The 25,337-nt window shown below is 43.1% G+C and overlaps 1 protein-coding gene across 2 annotated transcripts; it reads right to left on the bottom strand.

Moving 5' to 3' along the window:
• Window positions 1-177: 177 nt before the first annotated feature.
• On the bottom strand, window positions 178-25,337 carry LOC146808967 (putative G protein-coupled receptor 33). Of its 2 annotated transcripts, none has more exons than XM_085615770.1 (2): window positions 25,287-25,337; window positions 178-4,391 (listed from the first exon to the last, which is right to left on the bottom strand). In XM_085615770.1, exon 2 carries the CDS (start codon window positions 4,336-4,338, stop codon window positions 3,259-3,261), a length of 1,080 nt encoding a protein of 359 aa, XP_085471896.1. In that variant the 5' UTR covers window positions 4,339-4,391; window positions 25,287-25,337; the 3' UTR covers window positions 178-3,258. The 2 variants fall into 2 exon arrangements, with proteins under 2 accessions (XP_085471896.1, XP_085471895.1); XM_085615769.1 differs by lacking the exon at window positions 25,287-25,337 and adding an exon at window positions 24,144-24,262.

Here is a 25,337-nt window from a genome sequence, read left to right as displayed (position 1 = left end):
ACTGCTAGACAATTTGAGAATATACTTAGACAAAAAAATTCCAGTACCACTAGGTATACCTCACCTATCAGCAGCATTTGATATCATTGACCATCATCTGCTGCTTGATCATCTTGATGGCTTTGGCATCAGTAGCACAGTCTATGCATCCATTAAGTGTTTTTTGTCTCACTGGTTATTCCTACGACTCTGAGGGAAACAACACTGAATTATGGAGTAACACATGGATCGTCCTTTCAGATTTGCTCTTCAACCTATACATGGTCCCTTTGCTATATATAATGTAATCTTTTGGTCTTACTCTGCTAATGTATGTGAACGATACCAAAATACTTTTTGTGATTGATAGGGAACCAGACATAAAAGCAGGATAACATGAGTATCTGCATGACAAAGATAAGGCAATGGCTGACCTAATATCAATTGAAGGGGATTAAAGGGAGATCTTTGCAAAATTCTATGATATATTAGTTTGGAACTATCGGTTCTAGCCTTCTCTAGGATCAGAAGCTTGTCCAGTAGAGGTTTTCAAGAATCTAGGGGTCAAATTTGAATCACTTGCAATGGTAATGAACACAGTGACAAAGTCATGCTTGTATCAAATATGAAATTTAAAGCAGATAATTAATCTGTTTTCCTGGAAAAAACAAATCCAGATTATGACTATATTTACATTATTGAGACAGGATCATTGTCATGTGCTGTTTCTCGACCTCCCAGAAGAACTAACAAAGACACTATGGGCCATATTATCAAGGAACGGCGAGAACATTATCGCCGCTTTAGCGGCAGGAAACTGCCGCTAAAGCGGTGATAATGGGCTTGATAATATGCCCTTGTGAACTCCCATAGAAGCCCAGGTTCACACCAGAACATGGACTTCTATTGGAATTCTCAAGAGCATATTATCAAGCCCATTATCGCTGCTTTAGCGGCAGTTTTCTACCTCTAAAGCGCCGATAATTGTAAAGCAGTTTCTTGATAATTTGGCCCTTAATTCGATACAAAACATATCGGCAAAATTCATAGTTATCATAAAACATGCACATCGATGTTGGTTGTTCTAGGATAGCTGCATTGGCTGCTGGTAGCAAGGAGGGTTGCGTTTAAGCCACTCAAAGGGTAAATACTCGATCTAAAAAATTCTCAATTTATAAACATGCTGCAGATAAAAATCAAAGGGAAATTCTCTTCTTAGTATCCCTAGATGGCAATATACAACTCCGGGAGGAAGAACAGTAGACATACAAAAATAACCTGGTTAAACAAAACACTTTGTAGTCATTATAACTTATATTAAGCGGGCATTATGTACTCCTTGATATGGCTATGCTGAATTATCTAGTCATGCCTACCTCTATGTGTTCCTCATTTAAAACGTATCAACCATGCACAGCTAATCTCACACACACCAAAGAAAAAATGTGAGAGAACTCAGAAAGTGCCTCACGTAGGCACCATCCTAGGAGCTACTGCTTGGTACTCACTATTTTGCTAGTTCTGTCATCATTGGCAACTTTCTTGACAGAAAAGAAAGACGTGTGACCTAACTTTTAGGTTCTTGTGAACTGGTGAGAAAATATTAACGTGTAAATGATGGTGTCATCTATCAAACGTCTAAGCCCCGTAATGTGAAAAAAAGGTGAATAAATCTCATAATTAAAAGTGAGTTTTAATTGTGTCCACAATTAGTTGAAAGAAATGGCATGTTTCGACCATTTTAACTTGAACGGCTAAATGCCTGTCAACTTAAGAGAAGAAACCTCTTTGTGGGCCTTTCAAAAACTACTACAGACATGGCTGTAGCCCCCTGTGTAGCAATTGCTGTTGCCTTCTGCTGTCCTCTCTTTGTAGTATTCATCGGTCAGCTCCTGGAACCATATTCGGGTGAAATTCTGCAGGTAATAGTTACAATTACATCACACTATGGCCAAATGAGTTCCGCCTTCACTTCACATTCAACATTAGGAACTCAAGGGGATCCTGCTTCACCTAATATTCAACAACTACACCACAAAAATGTCCTGATTCTCTTCAAATTCAGCATCCATGCCCCAAAGAGATGTTGCTTGACCTCATATTTAAAAGCTATGCCCCAACATTGTCCTCCATAACATCTCAGTCAACATTCACTCACCACAGAGGTCCTGCTTCACTTCATAGTCAACATCAACACCCCAAAGCTGTCCTTCTTCACTTCACATTCAACATCTAAACCCTCAAAGAAGAACTGCTTCACTTCATGTTCAGCATCTATTCACTAAGAAGGTCCTTCTTCTCTTCAAATTCAACAACTATATCCCAAAGCGTTGTTGATTCACTTCAAATTCATCATCTACTTTCCAAAGAGGTGCTGCTTCACTTCATATTCATCACCTATTGTCCAAATAGTACCTGATCTACTTCATAATCACGGTATATGTCCCAAAAAGAGCCTGTTTGCCTTCATATTCAACATCCATGCCCCAAGTGTACCTGCCTCTCTTCAAATTCAAAATCTATGCCCCAACGTATTGTTGCTTCACTTCATATTCAACATCCATGCCCCAGAAAGGTCCAGCATAACTTCTTGGTCAACATCTACTTCCTACAGAAGTCCTGCTTCACTTCATATCCAACATCTAGGCTACAAAGAGGTCCCGCTTCAGCTCATGCACATCATCTGTGCTCCAAGGAGGTACTACTTCACTTTATATTCAACATCTATGCACCAAGAGGTCCTGCTTTACTTTATATTCCATATCTTTGTCCCAAGGAAGGACTGTGCCACTTTATATTCCAACTGTGCATTCAGCTTACATGACTCCCATCACTGCCCTTTCTAACTCTCATCTCAACAGTTGAGAGGTCCTGCAATGTTTTCTCTTAATATTCTACCCTAGCCAGAGACACTTCTGTCCTACTTCATTGTCAAACTCTGTCTCCAGCTGAGAATTCATGCTTTACTTACCTTTCCAAATTCCTTTCCAAAATGAGATTGCATTACTTTCCATGCCCGATCATACCTCTATTTTACAGCATCCATCCTCAAAGGACCCTACCTCACTTCATAGTCAAACTCTGCCAACAGTCTTGACAACAACTTTTCCTCACTGCCCTTTTCAACACCAGTTCTAGATGATAGGTCTCATCTTATCTTCTGAATGTACAATTCTATCTCCTTTCAAACATAAACCATACAACCTTTGCATAAATGTGGAAAGCCAAGTCTAGGAGTAGTGGTTGGTTCACCATGACTTCAGAGATGCTATTGTAGTATTATCTTGACACAGTATAGCAAGGGACAGTAAACATGTTAGGAGGCCCTTCAAATGTTGCTGGAGTCATTTTTCCTACATCATCCAATGACACTCTTCTCTCATAGACAGCAGATACAGACTGCTCCTTTGTTCTCTCTTTACTGCCACCAATTGAGTCAAGATCTTCATGGAAAGCTTTCTCGATCAATGTCAGAATGGACTTTTTGAACACTTCCTTAAAATTTTCCCCAACAAAGAGATAAAGAATGGGAGTGCAGCAGACATTGACACAGCACAGTATGGCAGAAACCATATACATTGAATCGACCACAATCTGTGAAATTTCTCCTTTGTAGATGGTCAAGACATGATACAAGTGATAGGGAATCCAGCAGACAAAGAAAGACCCAATGGCTGCCATAATGACCTGGAAGGGCTTCTTTGACTTGTTCAATTTCTTCATCCTCATCTTCATGGCAATAGCAATGTAGCAGTAACAGATGACAGTAAAGGGAAGAATAAAGCCAAAGATGAATTGGAAAATAAACATTGCCCAATGGTTCTTCTGCCTGATTATATGGGCCTTGGGGCTGTCCCAGTCCTCTGAAAGAGCATAATTCCTAAGACAGAGAGTCCTATTTTTCTCACCAGGCTTGGTATCCATGAAAACAAGTTCAGGTATGCTGAGGAGGAAGGCCAGTATCCACACTACACCACAGATAGCCGTAGACCGCTTTGTGGTTCGGCAATGCCTGACCGACAGAGGATGTATGACCAAAACGTAGCGGTCCAGGCTGATAATCATCAGAGTTATCACTGACGCATACATGCATAGCAAGCCCAGAGTGCTGATTATTTTACACAGGGCCTTGCCAAAGACCCAATGCATGCCCATCAGGACTGAAACAGAGAAAAATGGCAAAAGAATGGTGAATATCCAAGATGCTATGATGAGGTGAAGAATCCAAATACTGCTGACCGTCTTCTTCATCTTGAACCCAAGTGTCCAGATGTACAGACTATTTACCACTAATGCGATGATGAAGATGAACATGAAAAAGAGGGCGGCCAGTAATTGTGGTAGTCTGACCTCTTCCATGGCTGAAATGTGTTTTTCCAATCAGCTCATCACAGACATCTACTGATGCAGGCCTACAAAAGATAATAAGGAAAACAAGTTATTGGTAGTTTTATTTCATGCTGTCTTTTGAAGATAGTTTTATATTGAAATGCTTCTCTTCATTTGGCTTTATCTTACATTTTTTCAAATTGTGTTTTGCCAATTTCTTCTTATTTTTATAATTTTATTGGGTGTATTATACGTTTTTGTGATTTTTTTCATTTAAATTGAGATCTATATAGCTTATCTTGGGTGCAGGAGTGTAGAGTCTGCTTTTATGGTTACATCCACTTTTTCCATTAGAAATCAAAAAGGGAATGAAGAGGAAAATTGTAGAATCGTCCTCCTCTCAATGCTGTTTACAACACAAAGATTCTACCGTTATATTTCTTGATACCTCTAGGACCTTACTGGTTCTGATTATAACGATGGTGTGGAAAAATTCAAAGCTCCTTCTTGTTGATGTTAGAAGGGCAATCCAATTGAAATTGTAAAATACCCCTCACACACTGAAACGTGATTCAGTGTCATGCTTCATCATTGGGGTCTTCCCGTCACTCTACGGGGCAGGGCGTGATACGATCTATGTAGACCCGGGAGCACTTATATTTGTGATGGGAATTATGTGTAGTGCATAGGGAAGTACAGGGTTTAGTGTATTGGGGCAGGGTAGGGGCACTTGACAGCACCGCTGAGACTGCTTAAATGGCATACTTGGTGCCCTCCTTGCATACTCCAGTTCAAACCAGTTCAGGGAGCCGTAGGCTCCCTCTGCGGCGTGAAACTGGACCAAAGACATGAGAGTATCCTCCCCACTGTCCAGCCCCTTCTCTGGCAGGGACCCCTGAATCGTCCCAACCCTTTCCTTAGGGTACTTAAGGGCTTACCTGTGGGTGGGTCCCTAGATTCATCGTGGGACGAAATTCAGATCAGACCCCGCTTCATCTTCGACCCTCTGGACTTTGCTGGACTTTGCTCTGGGCACCGAGATTGCAACTTAGAAGACTCCTGCTGCTCCTGGTCTCGTCCTCCTGCTAGTCTGCGGCAACATCTGTGCCTGTGCTCCATTCAGGATCCTCACAAGGCCTGTGGACATGCAAGCCACCTGAAGGAATCTCCCTTGAAGTGAATGAGTCACTTCCCTGCATTTGCAGGCACCGCAACGCAGCTGATTGGTTTGCTGATCCTGCGCTCCCACAGATTCCAAAAAGGCTCAGCAACACAGGTGGTGGGTCTGCAACTCCCTCGAGGCCTGCACTGTCTTCTCACTGAGTTTGATGCAAGTATCCCTCGTCGGAACTGCTGGAACAGAACCTCTGTGGGCAGTGTCGACTTGCCCTTTCCAAGACTTGTTGTCTCTCTTCCTCAGAGATCTTTGGGCTCCAACAAGCTCCAACCTCAAGCATCTCCTGCAGCCAAGATCATAATCCTCACCACATCCCCTGCACCGTGGGCCTGCAACATTGGTGAACTGCTTGAGGTCCTCTTGCGACTCCTGTGCTTCTGGCCTTTGGGTCCCCTAGAGGATCTTCTTTTACTCCAGTGGGCTCCCCTGATTGCTCAGGTCCTACTCCGACTTTCCTGCTTGAGGTGAGTCACTTGGACCTTGCTGGTCCCGACACTGCACTTTTTTCGCTTGCCATGTTGTTTACAGTTGCCAAGACTTGTTGGTGCTCCCAACGGACACAACCCCTCAATTCTCGACATCCAAAGTGGGACAGCTCATGAATGGCTCCTGGTATTTCACAGCATTGCCTAGTCCAGACAGCTGCAGCTCCAAGGTCATTGTCAACTCTCCTGGATCACCCGACATCGGTGGACATTTGTCTTCCGTGCCTCCTGATCACTCCTGAGTGGCAAGGACTCTGTCTCCTATGCTTGCAGGTACGTTTCATCTTGAATCCACCTTTGGGTTCCACTGGACACTTTCACCTTCTTCGTCAGTCAGTGGCATCTTCCTGAAGTCCTCCATTGAGTTTGAAGGTGGTATCCGATGCCACTTCGCACCTATGCACTAGGCCTGGGCGTTGAACTCCGCTCCATTTGTGGAGTTTGCAGAGTTTTCTGCACTCCGCGCTCCACAGAGCTCATAGAGTGCAGAAAACTCCGCTCCAAGTAGTGCAGCAGAGTTTTTACCCCGCTCTTGCAGAATTTCTACCCGAGCAGCAGAAAGACCAGCGTGAACGGCAGTTCGTACTGCACTCCGCCACTTGCAGAGCTCTGCAGAGTTTTTTTGTCACTTTGCGGAGTTCCGCGTAGTGAAACACAGCAAACTATGCCCAAGCTTGCTATGCACCCGGCTTCCCTGGTGTAGGTATCCTGGTTCCTAGTATATCTATGGGTGGGGTGGCTCTCCAACCTTCTGTCTTCCACGGGATTTCTTCAGGGTACAGTGGGAAGGGTCTTTCTTCTTTAAAATTGCAACAGCGACTTACCCATTGACTTGAATTGAGCATGCAGTCATGTTTCCACTCTGCACACGGCCTCATTGGGGTCCCTGGGTACTTAACTCGGGTGGTTCCTTGGGTCCCCAGCACATTTCCGTCTTCTGGGTACAGTCTTGACTTGAGTTGTGGTTCGCATCCCACTGCTTTAGTATATGGTTAGTATATGGTTTAGTCTCCCCTTGGCAACCACTGTGTATTTGGGCTACTTACCTGTTCTATTTGGAAAGCATTGTGTGCATTGTGTTTATATTTCCGGGTAGGATATATTTTTAGATGTTAGTGAGTGTCTTATAATAAAGACATATTTTAATAAATACAATGTGTGGTTCTTTTTCACTTAACATATACCAATAAGATTGTGTTCTGGTAAAACAAGCTGCTTTACATTCCTTCTGGACTAAGCCTGAAGGCTGCTGTTTACAGCTACCACTAAGAGAGCTTTCTAAGGTTGTCTAAGACCACTAAAATCACCATAAGGGTTGCATGGATTAGTGCAGTGCGCTACAATTACATAAGTGAGTGCCATATACTAAGCCAGCCTCCTACATTGAGGACAGACTTCAATCACAATGCAGTCATTACAAAAACCTACCTTTACAGCGCAACTATTACAACGCAACTGCCTTTACATCGCACGCCATTACAATGCATGTCATTACAACGCATGTCACTACAATGCATGCCATTACACTCCCCTCAATTCCTAGAGTGTAGTCATTATCACATACCATGTGATAGCCAAGCTTACTATCAGGAAATTAGTGTCAGTTCCTGAAATGATGCCACAAACTTAACTCTAGGCAGATAAACTATCTTTGTTCTTATAAAATATTGGTGTATTTACCTTTGAATAATAGTTGCTGGTACTGTAGGTTGGTGGGTGAGGGGTCTTTTAATAAACTTAATGGGTTTCTGGCACTCATAAAAATACAAATAACAGTGAGTCGCAGTTGTTAGTGGGTCCGTCCACTGTGTTTTTTGGTACTGTACCAGGAGACATCACAATCTTTGAGTGTGCTCAACAAGGAAAATTAACATGCAACACCACTGCCAGAGTACAAAATATTGAAATGTGAGCTGTCCTATAATTTTCACCATTATGCTGCAGCATGAAATTATATTGAACTGTAATTCATCGCCATGTTTGAAAATAAACTTCTAAAATCGATAGGAGCCTATACTAAAGAATAGAAGGGCCTGGGCAACTTTAGAAGCTTTAATATATCTTTGGCAACTGAACCACTTTATAGTGAGTGTTTATATCACAAAACTAATGCAAAGCAGCACAAAATGTTTTTACAAATATTTAGCTTCCAGCGCCAAACTTCTTTTGTGCTGTTTGTTGCCTAAAAGTAGCGCAAAGTTGCGCAAAGCGCTGCCTTGCATTACTTAGCTTAACGGGGACTTTACTTGGATGTTCCCATGCAACCACCATTGTTTTTTAACACAAAACCCTATCTACCAAGAATCAGAGACAGGGTTTTGTGTCGCTTCATCCAGTAAACTCCGCTCCATCTGCGAAATTTGTGGAGTCTGCCAATCTGCCCTCCAAGCAGAGCAGAGTCCGCAAAAACGTGGTTAAATGCCCGTGCCATGAATTTTATCAACATGCTCACCCCTAGACTTTATCCCCCAATGAGTAGTGCACTAGGAGGAGCATTTGCGTGGTGTTGGAGAAAGGAGACAGGGACTCTGATAAGCTCTCAGCAATGTGGGACTCACTAGTGGTACCAGGAGTGGTTCTTGGCCCCCAATGACCCTCAGCAGCCAAGGGGACTTCATCTAACAACCAGTAGTGCACCAGGCGAGGCATTTGCAGAGTGGTTGAGAAAGGGGGTGAGCCTCCAAAAAGCTCCCAGCAATCCTGCTGTGAGGGACTTACTGTGGTAACAGGAGGGCGTTCTTGGCCACCAGTGACTCTCAGCATCCAAGGGGACTTCATACCTTCACAAATATTGCACCAGGGAGGCATGTTTACAAAGTCTTTGAGAAATGGGGTGGGGCTTTCAATGACCTCTCAGCAACCCCACGGTGTGCGATTTACTGGTGGTAACAGGAGTGATTATTGGCCCTCAACAACCCTCAGCATTGAAGGGGACTTCATTCCCCAAGCAAGAAAAGCACCAGGAGTGGCATATGCAGAGTGGTGGAGAAAGAGGGCTGGAACTCCGACTACTTACCCTACTGTTTGCCCTAAAAGTATTATGCGCTGTAATGGTATGCATTGTAATAGTATGTTTTGTAATGGAATGCGTTGTAATGGTAGCTTTTAAAAATGCGTTGTAATGGCATGCATTGTAAAATCATGTAATGTAATGGTAGTTGTAATGGTAGTTGCGATGTAAAGACTCCGTTGTAAAAGCATGTGTTGTAATTACATGCATTGTAATGTCATATATTAATTCCAAGCTGTTTGCAAATAGGGAGTAGCCATTCTTTCCTAAGTCTAGAATATGCAGGAGGGCCAAAAAGAGCATGGCCAATTGATTTGATCAGAGCAGAGCAACAAGGGCAGCCATTGGTTGGGGCAGCGTTACCTAACCAAGTGTTTGTCATTGAATTCAGAGGTAGAGCGCCGTGCCTAAATTGTGTGTAAAGCTTTCTATCAGCTGGCACCTGGAGAAGATCAAGTTATCCTTCCAGGATACGTGATAGTTTGAAGTCCATAAATTCCTTGATTAATCTACCCCGCCCACTACCACTGATTTCATGCTGTGCTACCCAATCCCAGTGCATTGCTTTAATTTGTTTCTTAGTAGGAAATTCTAGGCAATTAATGCTACTCCCCTTTACTCCAATGTTGTTGAGGAGGTTTCTGATATTTCTAATCCAGCCTATATTGTTTGATGTGTCCAATGAACAAGCTTCTTCGATAGCAGGTGCGTACAGGGACAATTCAGGGGTGGATGCTAACCTCTGCCAAAATAGCAGCGGGCGCATCTTTACTAGATCTTTAACAGGTGTAATGCCCTTATTCTATTAAAGAGGGCCGAGTGGTGTACTTGGTGGAAGAGACACTAAGTTCCTAAGGCACTTATTCCCAATCGCTGTTAGATCGTTTGCTTTTTCAAAGCCCAACAGCTCAGGCCCACAAAGTGTGCTACTTACAGCATTGCTTATGTATATATTATCTAGGGCTGGTGCAACCAGTTTATTATAGGAGCAACAACGTTCCTTCATTAGGGCCCTGGCTCCCTCTTTGAACTTGAGGTAGGCCTTGTTTCGATGTTGTTGCCAGGCCAAGCCTTTGAACATTTGATGCCCAAATATTCAAAGCAACTCACTCTCTATAAGGAGATGTTGTTTAGAGATAAGCGCCCTTTGAATGATGTGTGTAGATTCAGCATCATCAGTTTCATATTGGAGGTATTTATTTCGAGGCCCCTCTCATCACAAAAGAACTTAAATCAGTTTAATAAAGTGTGGAGTCCCATAGGTGTTTTTTTGAGACGAGGAGAGTGTTGTCTGTGAAAAGGAGGGTTGCAATCTTCTCATTTCCTAGGGATGGCACATCATCTGGTATTACGGTTAAGAAATCAACCACTTGGTTGATGTATAGAGAAAATAATGTTGGGGTCAAAACACACCCGTGTCAGACCCCCTGGCTAATCTTTACAAGATCAGTGACTTGGCCCTGGCCACTCCATCTCACCCCAACGTAGTTGTCTACATGAAGGCATGCAAGTAGTAACAAGATTTCTAGGGGCATCCCCATCTCCTTCAGCACCAACCAAAGCTTGTTCCTGGGCACGAGGTGGAATGCTGACTTTAGGTCTATAGACGCTATATATACACTTCCCTTGCCCAGTATCACCACCTTCCAATAAGGAAGAAGGAAATGGAAGACCTGGTCAATTGTTCCCATTTTTGGGCAAAACCCTGCTAGTAACGAGGACAAGATATGATTGTCGGCCATCCGAAGGTAACTTGATCTTTCATGGAAAGCTTGTCATCTAAAAGTATACCTGTTCTCCTGGGCACTGGGGCTGGGCCAAGTTCGGACAGCCACCAGTCATCCACCCAGTAGAGCTGAGCCTTTCCAAACAGATGGATCTCTGTTTTGTCCCCATTCAATTGGAGACAGTTGTGTGACATACAGATGGCAATTTTTCTCATGCAGATAACAAAACGCTGTGACACTCCCCATGTCCTGCCCCAATGAGTGAACCAGCTGAGGTTTGTCTGCATAAAAGAAAGTTTCAAACCCATAGGACTTAACTAGTTGAGTTAGGGGCCCAGCATAGATATTGAAGAGCATAGAGCTCACGGAAGATTCCTGTGGGACCCCCTTGTCCATGGAGATGGTGTTGCATTGGTAGGTGCCGATAGAGACTGTTTGGGTCCTGTCCTTAAGGAAATCCCTGAACCAGTCGATGGGGCCCAGAATGCCAAACTGTTCAAGATGGAATGGGAGATGATATCAAAAGCTGCCGAGAGGTCCAGGAAGACGAGCATGGTGGGGTTTCTGGCATCCAGGGATAATCTGATAACATGTACTACTGAATGATGTACCACTGACATCATACCAAATAAAGAGCAGCTACCAACGAATGCTGTTTGTAATCAAGCTGTAAAGATTGCTTTCCATATGTTTGAAATGTAGTGCCAGATTTGCAAAAATATTACATAATGCAGCACAGAATGTATGGTTGCAGCACTGTGTTGGATTAACGGAAAGGAGCAAAACTGTGCCATATCTTTAATGAAGTGGTGCCACATATACAAAGAGGTCGGCTCTCTCCCTGCACTGGCGCCCTTCCAGCAGCCATGCACCAACTCAGTAGCCATTGCGTCATATTGAAAGAGTGTCAGCGTTGTAGTCAGCAAATTTTTTGTGCTGAAAGGGTTTTTTTCCTGCACAGAAATGTGCTTTAAGGCAATTTCCTCTTTGTATGTGGTCAGTTCATTGGATTTCGACAGTATGAGAATATAAGACCCAACCTTAAAACTATATTGAAAACATGTCCCCGCTGATGTAGTGAGACTGTGCATTGTATACACTAGTAGCCAAGCAGATGCATGGTAAGATTGTGGCCAGGATGCATTATGGGCCCTGCAGGTGGAAGAGATTATGATTTAAACTGATTTAGATTTAGAGAGACAGAGCAAGGAGGCAGGAGAGGCATACACAGCAAGAAAGGGAGATGTACACGAACGAAGATGCATAAAGATATTCAGACTGGGACAGAGAGAAAGGGAGGGACTTATGAAGATGGATGTGGTATTCATTGTATAGGGTTAGATGCTGTTTCTTTAATTGGACCATTCCATGTTAGAATCCTGTCTAGGTCATGGGCTTGTAGGGTTCTGTGAGGCAGTTATGTTTTGACCAGGATCCTTACCAGACGTTCCTCTGACATCTCCTGTTACCTGTTATTTATGCTGTACTGGATATGCATATGATAAATCTATACTGGATTTATCCTATCGTCTGAATTGGAGTTCGTAAATTGTGGAGGTTATCACAATTTGGTACCAGAAGTGGGGTTGAGTCATCGCACAGCGAACTGACCCATAGGATTTCATTGGACTTCGCTGGACTGCTCAAGTTTCATTGCACGGTGCGTTTGAACAGAGTTGCGAACAGATTCGTTGTGTTTCATCCTTTGTCTGGTGGATGTGCCTACGTTTGGGGAAACTGTTTTCTGTTCAACTCCCTGTGGATTTGTCATTGCGGCAACTTGCATTGCGAGGGATCCCAATTTCAGTGTCGACGATCTGCGTTGAGAGTGCTGTGTGGCACAATTTTTTTGGGGGACTTTTGGCCCCTAGAGCGCATCCGAGCGCATCTTGCTGCAAAGAACCGTTGGAGCAGGAAAATTTCAAAAGTACACCAGCACTTACCTTGTGACACCGTTCGGAGGAAGGCGATCGCAAGCAGAATTCAGGATTCCATGTTCCAGCGCTCTCCCGTATCCAGCGCTCTTCCTCCTTCTGCCTAGCTGCGGTGCATCCTGGGAGACACGTGGGTGCGCTGACGTCATACGCACGTCGGCGGCCATTTTGAATTGGGAAGTATTTTTTTTTTCGTATTTAAGCGTAACGAGAGGGATTTCAATTTACATAAGAGGTAAACAGGAGAGAAACCTCACGGATGAGCTACGTTTACCAGCGTGACGGTGATTCACACACCAATATCCAAGGATTGATATACAGTGAGTTTTGAAGAATTTCGGTAAAAAAAAAAAAAAAAAAAAAAATTAATTACATTATTTAACTGTTGCTAATATCAATATTAGACATTGGTTTACAATTGCATCCAGTCAGGGTGTTATCCAACCTGCGGCATTCTTACCAAAAGCAGGCAAGCCTGACTTAAAATGGGCAGAATGGCTCAGAGACTTTGAGAATTATCTCACAGCCATAGATGCAGATAATTACTCGCCGAAAAGGAAGTTAGATTTGTTGGTTAATCATCTAGGAACAGCAGGCCGCAGTGTTTTTGACAATTTACCTGGGCATCCTGCTCCCTCGGCTGAAGACACAGTTTGGAACGTCTACACTGAAGGGAAACTACGTATGGCTAAACAATATTCTGATACTCCGAGCGTTCTCCTCGAGAGGTATAACTTCGCAATGTGCAAGCAATCCAGTGAAGAATCAGTTGAAGACTACATAGCGACTTTGCGAGTATTAGCTGAAAAGTGTGAATTTGGATCTGAGACTGACACTTACATTAGGGACCAATTTGTGTTCCATTGCTTTTCAAAGAAAGTTCAAGAACGATTACTTACTTCACATAATCCTAATTTGGCTGAAACAATTGATATAGCGAAAAGCATAGAGAGGTCGATTGTTACATCCAAAGTGTTGTCTGGGCAGTCAAATCAGACGTTAGGTACTAATTTACAAACATCGGTACAACCGGTGTGTGCCTCTAATGTAAGTTTGGTTTCCGCTGAGAATATGGTGGGTGCTATCAATAACAGACAGTCATATAGCAGAAATAGAGGCTACAAGAATCAGTCTCCGAGAGGCCAATTGGTTTGCTTTCGATGTGGCTCAAGGACTCACATCGGGAACAACCCCAGTTGCCCTGCTTTGGGTAAAAGGTGCACTAAATGTCAAAAGATTGGTCACTTCCAAGGATCTTGCAGGAGTAATATAAATCCTAATTTAAATAGAGTCAGAGTATCCAATATTGCATTGGATGAACAAGAAGTTCAAGAGTGTATGACAAAATTTAAAAATATAGTAGTCACTATTGAGGTACCGGAGTCACTTGGTAAACCTATCAAAGGACCATTAGTTGATATGAATATAGGTGGGAAAACAATTCCAGCAATGGCTGATTCAGGAGCACCTATTACTATTCTTGCAGACTGTACATTCTATCAGTTTTGGCCCAGTGATATGTCACTTACTGCCCCTGATATTAACCCCAAAGCATTTGGAGAGCAAGACATAGACCTTTTGGGTTATTTCCTAGACAAGCTAGAGTGTTTAGGAAGGGCTGTTAGGACGAAGATATATGTAGCCGTCAAGGGAAGAGACATCATAGGTTGGAAGGATCTTGCTTTATTAGGCATCATATTACGGCCTGGTCAGGACCCTCCAATTGTCCTTGGTGATCTTCCTTCGAGCATGGTGGCAAGTATTCAAACTGATATGAATGTGGAAAACATCACAAAGTCTTTTCCCACTGTGTTCAGTAATACAGTAGGTGAGGTAAAAGGGTATGAACATAATATAAAGCTAAAAAGGAACCCTGTACCAATAATACACAAGGTTAGACCAGTGCCCCTTACTGTCAGGAAGGAGTTAAAAGCTCTGCTCAATAATTTAGAAACTGAAGGGATAATATCGCCGATTGATTCATCAGAATGGATTTCTCCGGTGGTTTTACGGAAGAAAAAGAGTGGGGATCTCAGGTTATGTGTAGACTTAAGGTCTTTAAATCAGAATATCCTAGTAGACTGTCATCCATTACCCCTTATACATGAGATGCTAGCAAAGATAGGGAAATCTAAGGTTTTTTCCACTATAGATTTGCACTCTGCTTACCATCAAAGTAAACTCACTCCAGACTGTCAAGCTCTTACTGCGTTTGTGACTCCCTTTGGAGCCTACAAATATCTAAGATTGCCGTTTGGTTTAGCATCGGCAGCAAGTGTCTTCCAAAAACTGATGGATGGTCTTTTTGGGGACATCCCACAAGTACAGGCATATCAGGATGATGTATTAATACATACTGAGACTGAAGAGGAACACATAGAAACCCTAAAGAAAGTCTTGTCCATATTACAAGACAGAGGCATGACAGTCAAGGCTAATAAATGCAAATTATTAGTTAATAATGTTGAATATTTAGGTCACAACATTTCATGTGAAGGCATAAAACCTATATTTTGCAATGTGGAAGCAATACGGGATGCACCACCTCCCACAGATAAGGATGCTCTGCGATTATTTTTAGGCCTGTGCGAATACTACGCTAGATTTGTGCCAGGGTATGCACAACTAATTCAACCATTAAGACATCTTCTCAAAAAAGGGATGAGATTTGAATGGAGTGACACTTTGCATGAAGTTTTTGGTAAAGTGAAGTTGTTGGTTATTAATGCCCCAGCTTTACACCCATTTGTTTCAGATGCGAAATCTTTCATTTCAGTGGATGCCAGCCAGAAAGGTCTTGGTGCAGTTTTTGGTCAATGGATAAATGGGAAAGAACAAACTATTGCGTTTGCTTCTCGCACTTTGACTTCTACCGAGTGCAACTATAGCACAATTGAGCGGGAGGCACTTGCTATTGTTTGGGCGGTACAGAAATTTAAAACGTACATTTGGGGTACTTGTTGTGAGATTTTCGCAGACCATAAACCTCTAGTCTATTTACTGTGTGGCAATGGTTTGGGGAAATCTTCAGCGAGACTAGTTAGATTACTATCCAAATTGCAAGAATATAACCTTAACATTGTGTACATTCAAGGAGGTAAAAATATTCGGGCTGACTGTTTGTCTCGTATACCTCTGCCTGATTGTAGTGAAGGTGAAGATGACTTCCACAAAGACTGTGTAGTAGGTCTTATAGATGCTGTTGATAAATGTAATGGAAGCATTTCTCAAGGGGAGTGGGTTGCCGCAATGGAACTTGATGAAACACTTAAGAAGGTGGAAATTTTCAACAAAAGCAAATGGCCAGCTGGAAAGGGGTTGAGTAATGAATTAAGGAGTTTTGCTCAAATCAGTGAACAAATTTCGTTTGATAACGGGGTTTGTGTAAGGAATGGGTTGTTTGTCCCTCCTATATCGTTAAGAGACAAGATCATAGAGATTGCGCACGAAGGTCATTTAGGGATTTCTGCAACATGTACGATTCTTAAGAACATATTCTGGTGGCCATCCATGGACAAGCAAGTAGCATTGTTTGTAGACAATTGTCCAAGTTGTGTGGTATCAGATAAACATTGGAAAGTTCATGTAAAACCCTTGATCACTGTTCCTTTTCCAGAACTACCTTGGGATAAAATTGCATTAGATTTCTCAGGACCGTTCAACATATTGCCCACTGATAAAAAATACTGTATAGTGGCGATAGATTATCATTCTAAATGGGTGTATTATTCATTCGTTGAAGCAGCCAATTCTATCAATGCTATTTCATTCCTTCAAAACATTTTCAAAAGTGAAGGCACTCCCAGTTTTATCATTACTGACAATGGCCAACATTTTACCTCGCAGCAGTTTACCAATTTTCTTGAGAGTGCTGACATAAAACACTGTTGTGTTGCGCTTTATAGTCCATCATCTAATGGATTAGTTGAGAGGGCCAACAGGTTCATTAAGGAAGGGGTACAAACAGCCATTGCAACAAATGTTGAGGTAGGTGCTTTCTTACAAAAGAAAGTATGGGCTTATTTAACGACGCCTCATTCCACTACTGGTATTACACCCTTCAAAGCACTCAGGGGAAGGGAAGCTAGATCTAAACTGGTGCCACAATGGTTCAAGAATTTGGAAGCTGGCTCTTTGTTGTTTGAGAAAAGGAACATCATGACGAATCTGCAAGAGGTGAAATCTAGGGTTGTTCACAAGCAATTGCTACAAAAGAGAAACTATGATGGCACCTCTACTCATCATGTTCCTTTTATCAAAGTAAATGATTGGGTTATCATAAAGAAACCTTTCAAAGTGTGTAAAGGTCAATCTAAGTTTACTTTGCCGGTTAAAGTAGTAAAAGTTACTGAATCCTCTGTGTTCTTAGGGAATAGAGGGTGGTGGAATAAAAACAGTGTGGTGAAGGTTTCTGATGATCAAGTTAAGATTTTCAACAAAGTTTATTCAGATGTATATAATGAAGAAGATGATGGGTTTAATTTTGGTCCTGATTTGAATGACAACTCTAATCTGGATAACATCACTCCCAATCCCGATTTGGATTTTACTATAGACAATTCAGATCAAACCACCTTTTCCATGGGTGAGGTATCTACACGTAATCATCGTGTTTGTAAGATGCCACAAAAGTTCAATGACTATGTACTGTATTGATCACTATTATCGTGTTGGGTTTTGTTGTTTTGTTTATGGGGGGGGTATGTGGTATTCATTGTATAGGGTTATATGCTGTTTCTTTAATTGGACCATTCCATGTTAGAATCCTGTCTAGGTCATGGGCTTGTAGGGTTGTGTGAGGCAGTTATGTTTTGACCAGGATCCTTACCAGACGTTCCTCTGACATCTCCTGTTACCTGTTATTTATGCTGTATTGGATAGGCATATGATAATAAATCTATACTGGATTTATCCTATCGTCTGAATTGGAGTTCGTAAATTGTGGAGGTTATTACAATGGATAAGAGATAGATATATATTATATACTTACAAGAAACACAGAGGTGGGTTGACAGGTACATATATATGTAGACACAGACAGATACATATAGAGACAGAGATAAATAGAGGTAGATACAGACCAATTGAGACAGAATTAGGTACATAGATATATAGAAAGACAGATACATACATGGATATCCATAGGTGGATAGAAAGGAGATTCTGCAGCACACATGCAAAGAGGAAAAAACGAGGAGAGATAATAATTTTTCAACTCATTAGACCAGCCTCAGCGGGTGTGGGGGTGCAGGACTTTGATGGAAAATGCTGTTTACAATTCTTTGTAGATATGGATTTGCATCACAACCCATGGGTGGGTGCACGGGAACGTCCATGCTGCAACAATGGATTGCCTCTTCGATGCAAAGTATTGCAGGCCTCGCATTGCGCTGTGTTGCATTGCGTTTAGTTCCACATGCAAACCATCATTTGTGTTGGTTTGTAAATACCAACTTGGAGACTGTGTCGCAAACCGGATGCAAAATCTTTCTAAATCTGAAACATAATGTCTGTTTCAAAATTGTTAGAAGAATGTGCAGAGTGTACAATTTCAACGTAGGAATACAAATTATTACTGTCATGCGTGGCAAGGACTGAGTTTAGATTAAAAAAAGACTGATTCCCCTAAGTAGTTTTTGAGGGTAAGACAGGCTTCGTCACAAAAGCCACAAATAAACTTGTCATATTCATAAAAAAGTCTTTGTGAACAAGGCATGGTTCATTTTTAACTCGAACCCAAGCATGGAGTAAAGCACGGCTCATTGAAAAAGGCTTCATGACCAAGGCATGGATACTGTTTAAATCAAACCCAAGCCTGGAGTGAAGCACACCTCACTAAATAGGCTTTGTGACCATAGCATGGAGAGTGTAACTCATACCCAAGCCTGGAATAAAGCACGGCTCATTGAAAAGGCCTCGTAATCACGGCATGGATACTGTTTAACTCACACCCAAGCCTGGAGTAAGGTTCACCTCACTAAATAGGCTTTGTGATCAAGTTTAACTCAAACCTTAGCCTGAAGTAAAGCACAGCTCATTGAAAAGGCTCTGTGACCAAGGCATGGATACTGTTTAACTCACACCCAAGCCTGGAGTAAAGCACGGCTCATTGGAAATGTTGCGTGACCGAGGCATGGACACTTTTTAGCTCATACGCAAGCCTATAGTAAAGCACAGCTCATTGAAAAGGCTTTGGATCCAAGGCATGGATACTGCTATGCTCTCATTGAAAAGGCTTTGAATCCAAGGCATGGATATTGCTGTGCTCTCATTGAAAAGGCTTTGGATCCAAGGCATGGATACTGCTATGCTCTCATTGAAAAGGCTTTGAATCCAAGGCATGGATATTGCTATGCTCTCATTGAAAAGGTTTTGGATCCAAGGCATGGATACTGCTGTGCTCTCATTGAAAAGGCTTTGGATCCAAGGCATGGATATTGCTATGCTCCCATTGAAAAGGCTTTGGATCCAACGCATGGACTTTGCTGTGCTCTCATTGAAAAGGCTTTGGATCCAAGGCATGGACATTGCTGTGCTCTCATTGAAAAAGCTTTGGATCCAAGGCATGGATATTGCTGTGCTCTCATTGAAAAGGCTTTGGATCCAAGGCATGGATATTGCTGTGCTCTCATTGAAAAGGCTTTGGATCCAAGGCATGGATATTTCCACACTCTCATCTCAGTCTGAAGTAAATACGCCTCATTGAAAACGCTTGAGACTCAGACCCATAGAATCCAAATTGTGAAAGATTAGTGGGAGATTGTTTATACAAAGCCAAGGTAAAACTAAGCACATCGCTGAGTTTGTTTTCACGGTTGTGGTCATTTTGGTTTACATTCAGAGCATATGTATAGGGCTGAAAGGCGCTTTTATTCAGTCTCATTTGACACCCCTCTGAATTTAACCCCTTCAGCTTGGGGTTTGGCAGTGTGTAGTCATTATCATGTGGCAGTGTGGCACCTACCAGAGCCTTGCATGCAGTACAGGTTTTGCTGACAGATTCATGAGTTAGCTGTTGGTGTGTTTTGCCACCCCATTGTACGTGAGAGAATAGGCTGCATTGCATCTGTTTTCGCTCGGGTATCACAAGTAGCTGATGAAGATAACTAACTTTGACAAGAGTAACATTTATGATATTAAAGTCTACTCTGCTTCAAAAATCTAGCTCCTCAAATACTTTTTGCATCTCATCCAGAACTGGATGTCCAGCATCTACCTGAAGCTCACCCTGTACAAGGCACACGTCCTACTGTTTGCTTAGAACAGCAAACAACAAATAGACTAATCTGGCTCAGACGTAGACCTGGACAGATCTGACAGCACCACAACTTTCACTCAACACAAAGACACTTGTATTCACCGACCTCACCCCCAAGAAGTACTTCCTCAAAGAGCACATTGTTAATAAAATCAAGATGGCCTTGTACAAGTTCCCTCAACTAAAGGAAGCGAAACCAAACATCCTAGAAAGCCACTTCAGAACTACTGTTTGATCCTGTTTCTTAATGGTGGCAATGTCCTGTTCTACAGTCTCACTGATTCCATGCTGTCCCTTTTCAAGATCATCCTCCATGCCACTGCATGTCTTATCAAGGTCCTGAAGAAATATTAACACATCACAATGACCCCGATGTGCTCTACTGGCTCTCTATGCTGGACCACACTATTTTCAAGCCCAGCCGGATCATCAGCAAAGCGATCAGGACTGGTATGTTCTCCTAACTTACTGAAAGGATGAGCACTGCCAGCACAATCAAGCAGGAGATAAAAAAGTGCAAATATGTAAACACAAGGCAACTGGTCTTCTCCATCATTACCCCAAGGATCTGGAACCACATACCTTTGAACCTCAACCCTGCCTCAATTTAGGAAATAGTTGAAGGCGCACCTCTTTAAAGAACACTTTCAAATTGCAAAGAAAATATAAGCTAGAGGCACATTAAATGAGAGAGAAGAAAATAAAGATGCAAATAAGTGAGGAAACAAGGACAATTAAAATGAAGCAAGATGGAACATAGGTACAAAAGGAAAACACAAAGAAGGATGGAAAGGAAAAAGGAACGGAAAAGAAAGGAATGAAAAAACAAAGCTTGGGAAGAAGATTAACAAGAAGAAAAAGAAGGAAAATTGAAATAAAAATGAAATGAGACAAAGAAAAATTGAAAGCAGCACATATATATATGGATGGAATACAAAAAAACAATAATGGAAAGAATTTGTGAAGAAAGTACAGCAGGATGACAAGATTGAATGAAGGAACAAGAAATAATAGAAGAATCCTAAGAATGGAAGATGGAAAGCAGCAAAAATATAAACAGGAAATTAAAAAAGGACAGAATGCTACAAAGGACACATGAAATGAAAGAAGAATGGACAGAAGGACATAAAGATGAAAAGAAGGAATGACATGAGAATGGAAAATAAGAAAAGAAAGAAATTGAAAAGATGAAGTGAATAGGAAAGAATGAAAGAAAGAAGTCAACATTGGTAAATGTGCACTTTTTGGCCAAGTTCTATTATACACATGCTGGAAAATGGCAATTTTGAAGCATTTTCCTTAGGGTAACAATTCCCAGGGGCCCCTTATACAAAGTGTAGAGATCTCCCACTTTGGTAGGTTATTCATTTCATGTAGCTCTAAGTGGGGGGTATTTTATTTTTCTGGTTACTCCCTTGCAGCTTATCATATTAAAACAAGCATAGCATGATAACAGCATGGCGTAGCATAGCTGTAGCATAGATGTGTAATGTGAGTGATTTGACGTAGCAGAACATAACATTGCATAACACATGGTAACAGTGCATAAAATAGCATACCAACGCATATCAAGACCATTTAGAGTCACGCAATATAACAAATCCCAGCACGACCTATGGTAGCATAACAATAACGCTTGCATTAGGATGGAATAACATTCCAATGCAGGCAATTGCAGAGTAGCATAAGATAGCATAGTGAAACATGGCTTTGAATAGGATGCATAACATAGCAAAGCAATTTTTAACATAGGGTGGCTTAGTGTATCATGGTCTTGTATGGATCATCGCAGTGGAACATAAGAAAATAACATATTACAGCATAGAGTAATTTCGCATATCATATAACAACACAGCCCAGGATATGGTAATGTAACAGACGATAGTATGGAATAACCCTGCACAACACACAGTTTCATGGAGTCGCAACCCATGTTCATAAATAAATAAATAACAGTCAGAAAATGTGAGTACTGTGAAATGAAGCTTTGCCGCAGGCTAGTGGACTCTTGGGGTGGAAGATGAGAATCACCAGGTCTGCTCAGTTTGTGGATAAAGCGGCCCTGAAAAGTCTCCACAGTTACCATTAATCTCCCAGCACCATTGTTCCCCAGTGCCTGCCACCGCCTCTGTCTGGCCAAGGCACCACAACCCACTGGGACCTGAGCTCGGGTCATTGCTGCCGGGTGCCTGCCACAGCCTCTGTCTGGCCAAGGCACCACAACACACAGAGGCCTCTGTCTGGTTCATGTATTTTGTTCTCTTAGCACCATTGTTCCCAGGTGCCTGCCACAGCCTCTGTCTGGCCAAGGCACCACAACACAGAGAGGCCTCTGTCTGGCCAAGGCACCACAACACAGAGAGGCCTCTGTCTGGTTCTTGTATTTTGTTCTCTTAGCACCATTGTTCCCAGGTGCCTGCCACATTCCTGGTCTGGTCAGGGCGCCAGAACACACAGGGGCCTGAGCTTGGCTCATATCCCTTGTTCTCCCAGCACCATTGCTGCTGGGTGCCTGCCACATCCCTGGTTTGGTCAGGGCTCCAGAACCCACAGGGGCCTGAGCTTGACTCATATCCCTTGTTCTCCCAGCACCATTGCTGCCGGGTGCATGCCACAGCCTCTGTCTGGTCAGGGCACCAGAACCCACAGGGGCCTGAGCTTGGCTCATATCCCTTGTTCTCCCAGCACCATTGCTGCCGGGTGCATGCCACATCCCTGGTCTGGTCAGGGCACCAGAACCCACAGGGGCCTGAGCTTGTTTCATATATGTTGTTCTCCCAGCGCCATTGTTCCCAGGGGTCTGCCACATCCCTGGTCTGGTCAGGGCTCCAGAACCCACAGGGGCCTGAGCTTGACTCATATCCCTTGTTCTCCCAGCACCATTGCTGCCGGGTGCATGCCACAGCCTCTGTCTGGTCAGGGCACCAGAACCCACAGGGGCCTGAGCTTGTTTCATATATGTTGTTCTCCCAGCGCCATTGTTCCCAGGGGCCTGCCACATCCCTGGTCTGGTCAGGGCGCCAGAACCCACAGGGGCCTGAGCTTGGCTCATATCCCTTGTTCTCCCAGCGCCATTGTTCCCGGTGCCTGCCACAGCCTCTGTCTGGTCAGGGCACCACATCTCACAGAGCCCTGAGCTCGGCTCATTCCTTTGTTCACCTGTCAGGAGGCATCGTAAATGAATACCGTCCTCTCTTCATTTTCCAGGGTGAAGTATCCTTGTTCAGCTGCTGAAATAAAATTCCTCCTTTGAGGTCTGGGTATCCACGGTTGCTGGTATCAATGTGCGGTGCCACTATGGCCACACATTCTTTTGCTGGCTGTCTCATGTGATTTACAGAAAATGTGTAACATTGTATTAACTTTCTGGTACTTCAAATTCCTGCTGATCCCATAATTAGAAACAATAGGCGAGCTGAATCGTTTTTTATGTTTTTTGCGAAGGGCCATCACCTTCCGAAATGTCTGCCTCCTCGGATGGATTCGACAGCAGGGGATTGTGCACTTCTGCATCCATTCAAAAAGGCTTAGAAGGAGAGATTGGACAGATGGCCCTGGGACTGAACTTGGGGGGCTTGGACAGGGAATCTAGGCTGCCCTGCTGGTCCTGGATGAGATCATTCACTCAGCTGGCCTATGCAATCACCCAGAGAGGTGTGCGATGGATGCAACATAACTCGATGAGTTTTGACAGCCTGGTCCTTGGACAGTTGGTGCGATGCAACCATCAGACTGAGACACTCCTTCAGAGGGCGCAGCCTGTGAGACGGGCCTGCTTCCGGGGGATTTAAACGGACGCCATCTCCTTGGTCAGGTCAGCCAGGTTGTGTCTCCCCCACAATGCGCTGCTTCCACCGGTCCCCAATGATCCTGAGACCCTTGATCACACTTCCGCCCCGTGGGGACAGTTGAAGAGCACAGACTGAGGCACAAACTCTTTAGTTTTTATATTTTTTGAAAGTCGCCTGAGGGCAACCCTCAAGAGGCTGTTGGCCATCCTGACCCTGAAGGAAGCTCTGTGGAAGGCTTTGGGCTTTAGTTTCGGTAAGGGGGCCGCAAAGGCACCTCTTGTTTCGATTTTTAACAAAGCCTAAATACCAACATGTATTTTCTGTCGAGTCAATGAGTGATGCAAACCAGACACAACATCTTTGCAAGTCTGGGGCCTCGTCCCTTGTGTGTAGTGATGCTGGTATCTTCTAAATAGCTGGTGATGTTATTTCTGACAAGCAGCAATGACTTACCTGTAAACAAGATGCTTTCTGGTCGCACCCAGTCAACGGCGGATACAAGCCCCTGCTCTGGGTTCAGCACCGAGTCCCACATTCATTTCCTCCTTCTTTTCAAGGCACAATCTGCAAACAGAAAAATATAATTCGACACAAAAGGGTGCACCTTGGTCCAGGCTGAGTAAACCAACAGTGATGCGCCCTATTCGGAGGCTGTCAGCGAGAAACAGTGGTACAGCTTGCACGCTTCCTCGGTTCCTTTGAGTAACCCTGGCGAGGCATGCCCTGGCAAGAGTCCTCTGGAGTGTTTAACATTCTAGGAAGGTCTAAAGAATCATCAGAACATACCACGGTCAGTGGCCTAAAAGCTCAGACCTGGCCCAAGATGTCATACCTGACATGGGGCTACTTGTCAGCAATGTTCAATGACAAGGAGGCAGCTGACAGCCAGGAGGTGCCAAAGATCTCAGTCACTCAAAAACAAAGATCACACTCGGGGGTAGGGGGTGCAACCCTCGACAATGGGGTGATCTGGGAGATTAACTTTCCCCCGTGGCTTCTTGGTATATATATGTTATCTCCAACTAGTCTGACGATTATAGGTGTTAATACCGCAGAGTCTTTAAAATTAGCAAGTTCTATTGGCTTTGCCAAAGCTTGTTTCCGCCTCTCTTTGTGCTACCACGTTACCTCTATTCTCCAATACAATCCGATACTGCCCTGTCCCACCTTTTTCTCTACCTAAGCCTTCTTCTCTTACATTCCCACATTGCTTACATTTCCATCATTTTTCGAGATTCTATTTGACACCCATTCTTTTTCTGTGACACCGACTCCAGGAGTGAAAGTTATGATAGCAAAAGGAAAGGGAATATAAATAAGGTAGAAGACATACCCAAAGCTTTATAAACGAGAAATGTCATGGTAAAATGTTTTTGCAGAAAAATCTTGTTTTGTGAAAGACTAATTTTGACAAATGTGTGGTGCCTGCATGCAGTTAATAATATTTCTATTGTAAGCCTCCGATGGGAGATATATAGGCTATTGGACATAGACAGTGACAAACAAACTGCTTTAAATACATTATAGAAGCGGGCATCATTGATAATGAAGCATGCACGGAGAGTTCTTGCATATATATCATTTTGCATGACTTACGTCTTGCTGGTCAGCTGCCAGGTTTCAGTCGAGGCACTGAGTGCTACCCCT

This window comes from Triturus cristatus, chromosome 7 (genome assembly GCF_964204655.1).
Source record: "Triturus cristatus chromosome 7, aTriCri1.1, whole genome shotgun sequence".
Taxonomy (NCBI): domain Eukaryota; kingdom Metazoa; phylum Chordata; class Amphibia; order Caudata; family Salamandridae; genus Triturus; species Triturus cristatus.
The sequence above is the reverse complement of the archived record's forward strand: the minus strand, read 5'-3'. Positions and strand labels throughout refer to the sequence as shown.

Coding starts and splice junctions, on each gene's coding strand:
- LOC146808967 (XM_085615770.1), bottom strand. CDS start 4,338: ATGGAAGAGGTCAGACTACCACAATTACTGGCCGCCCTCTTTTTCATG.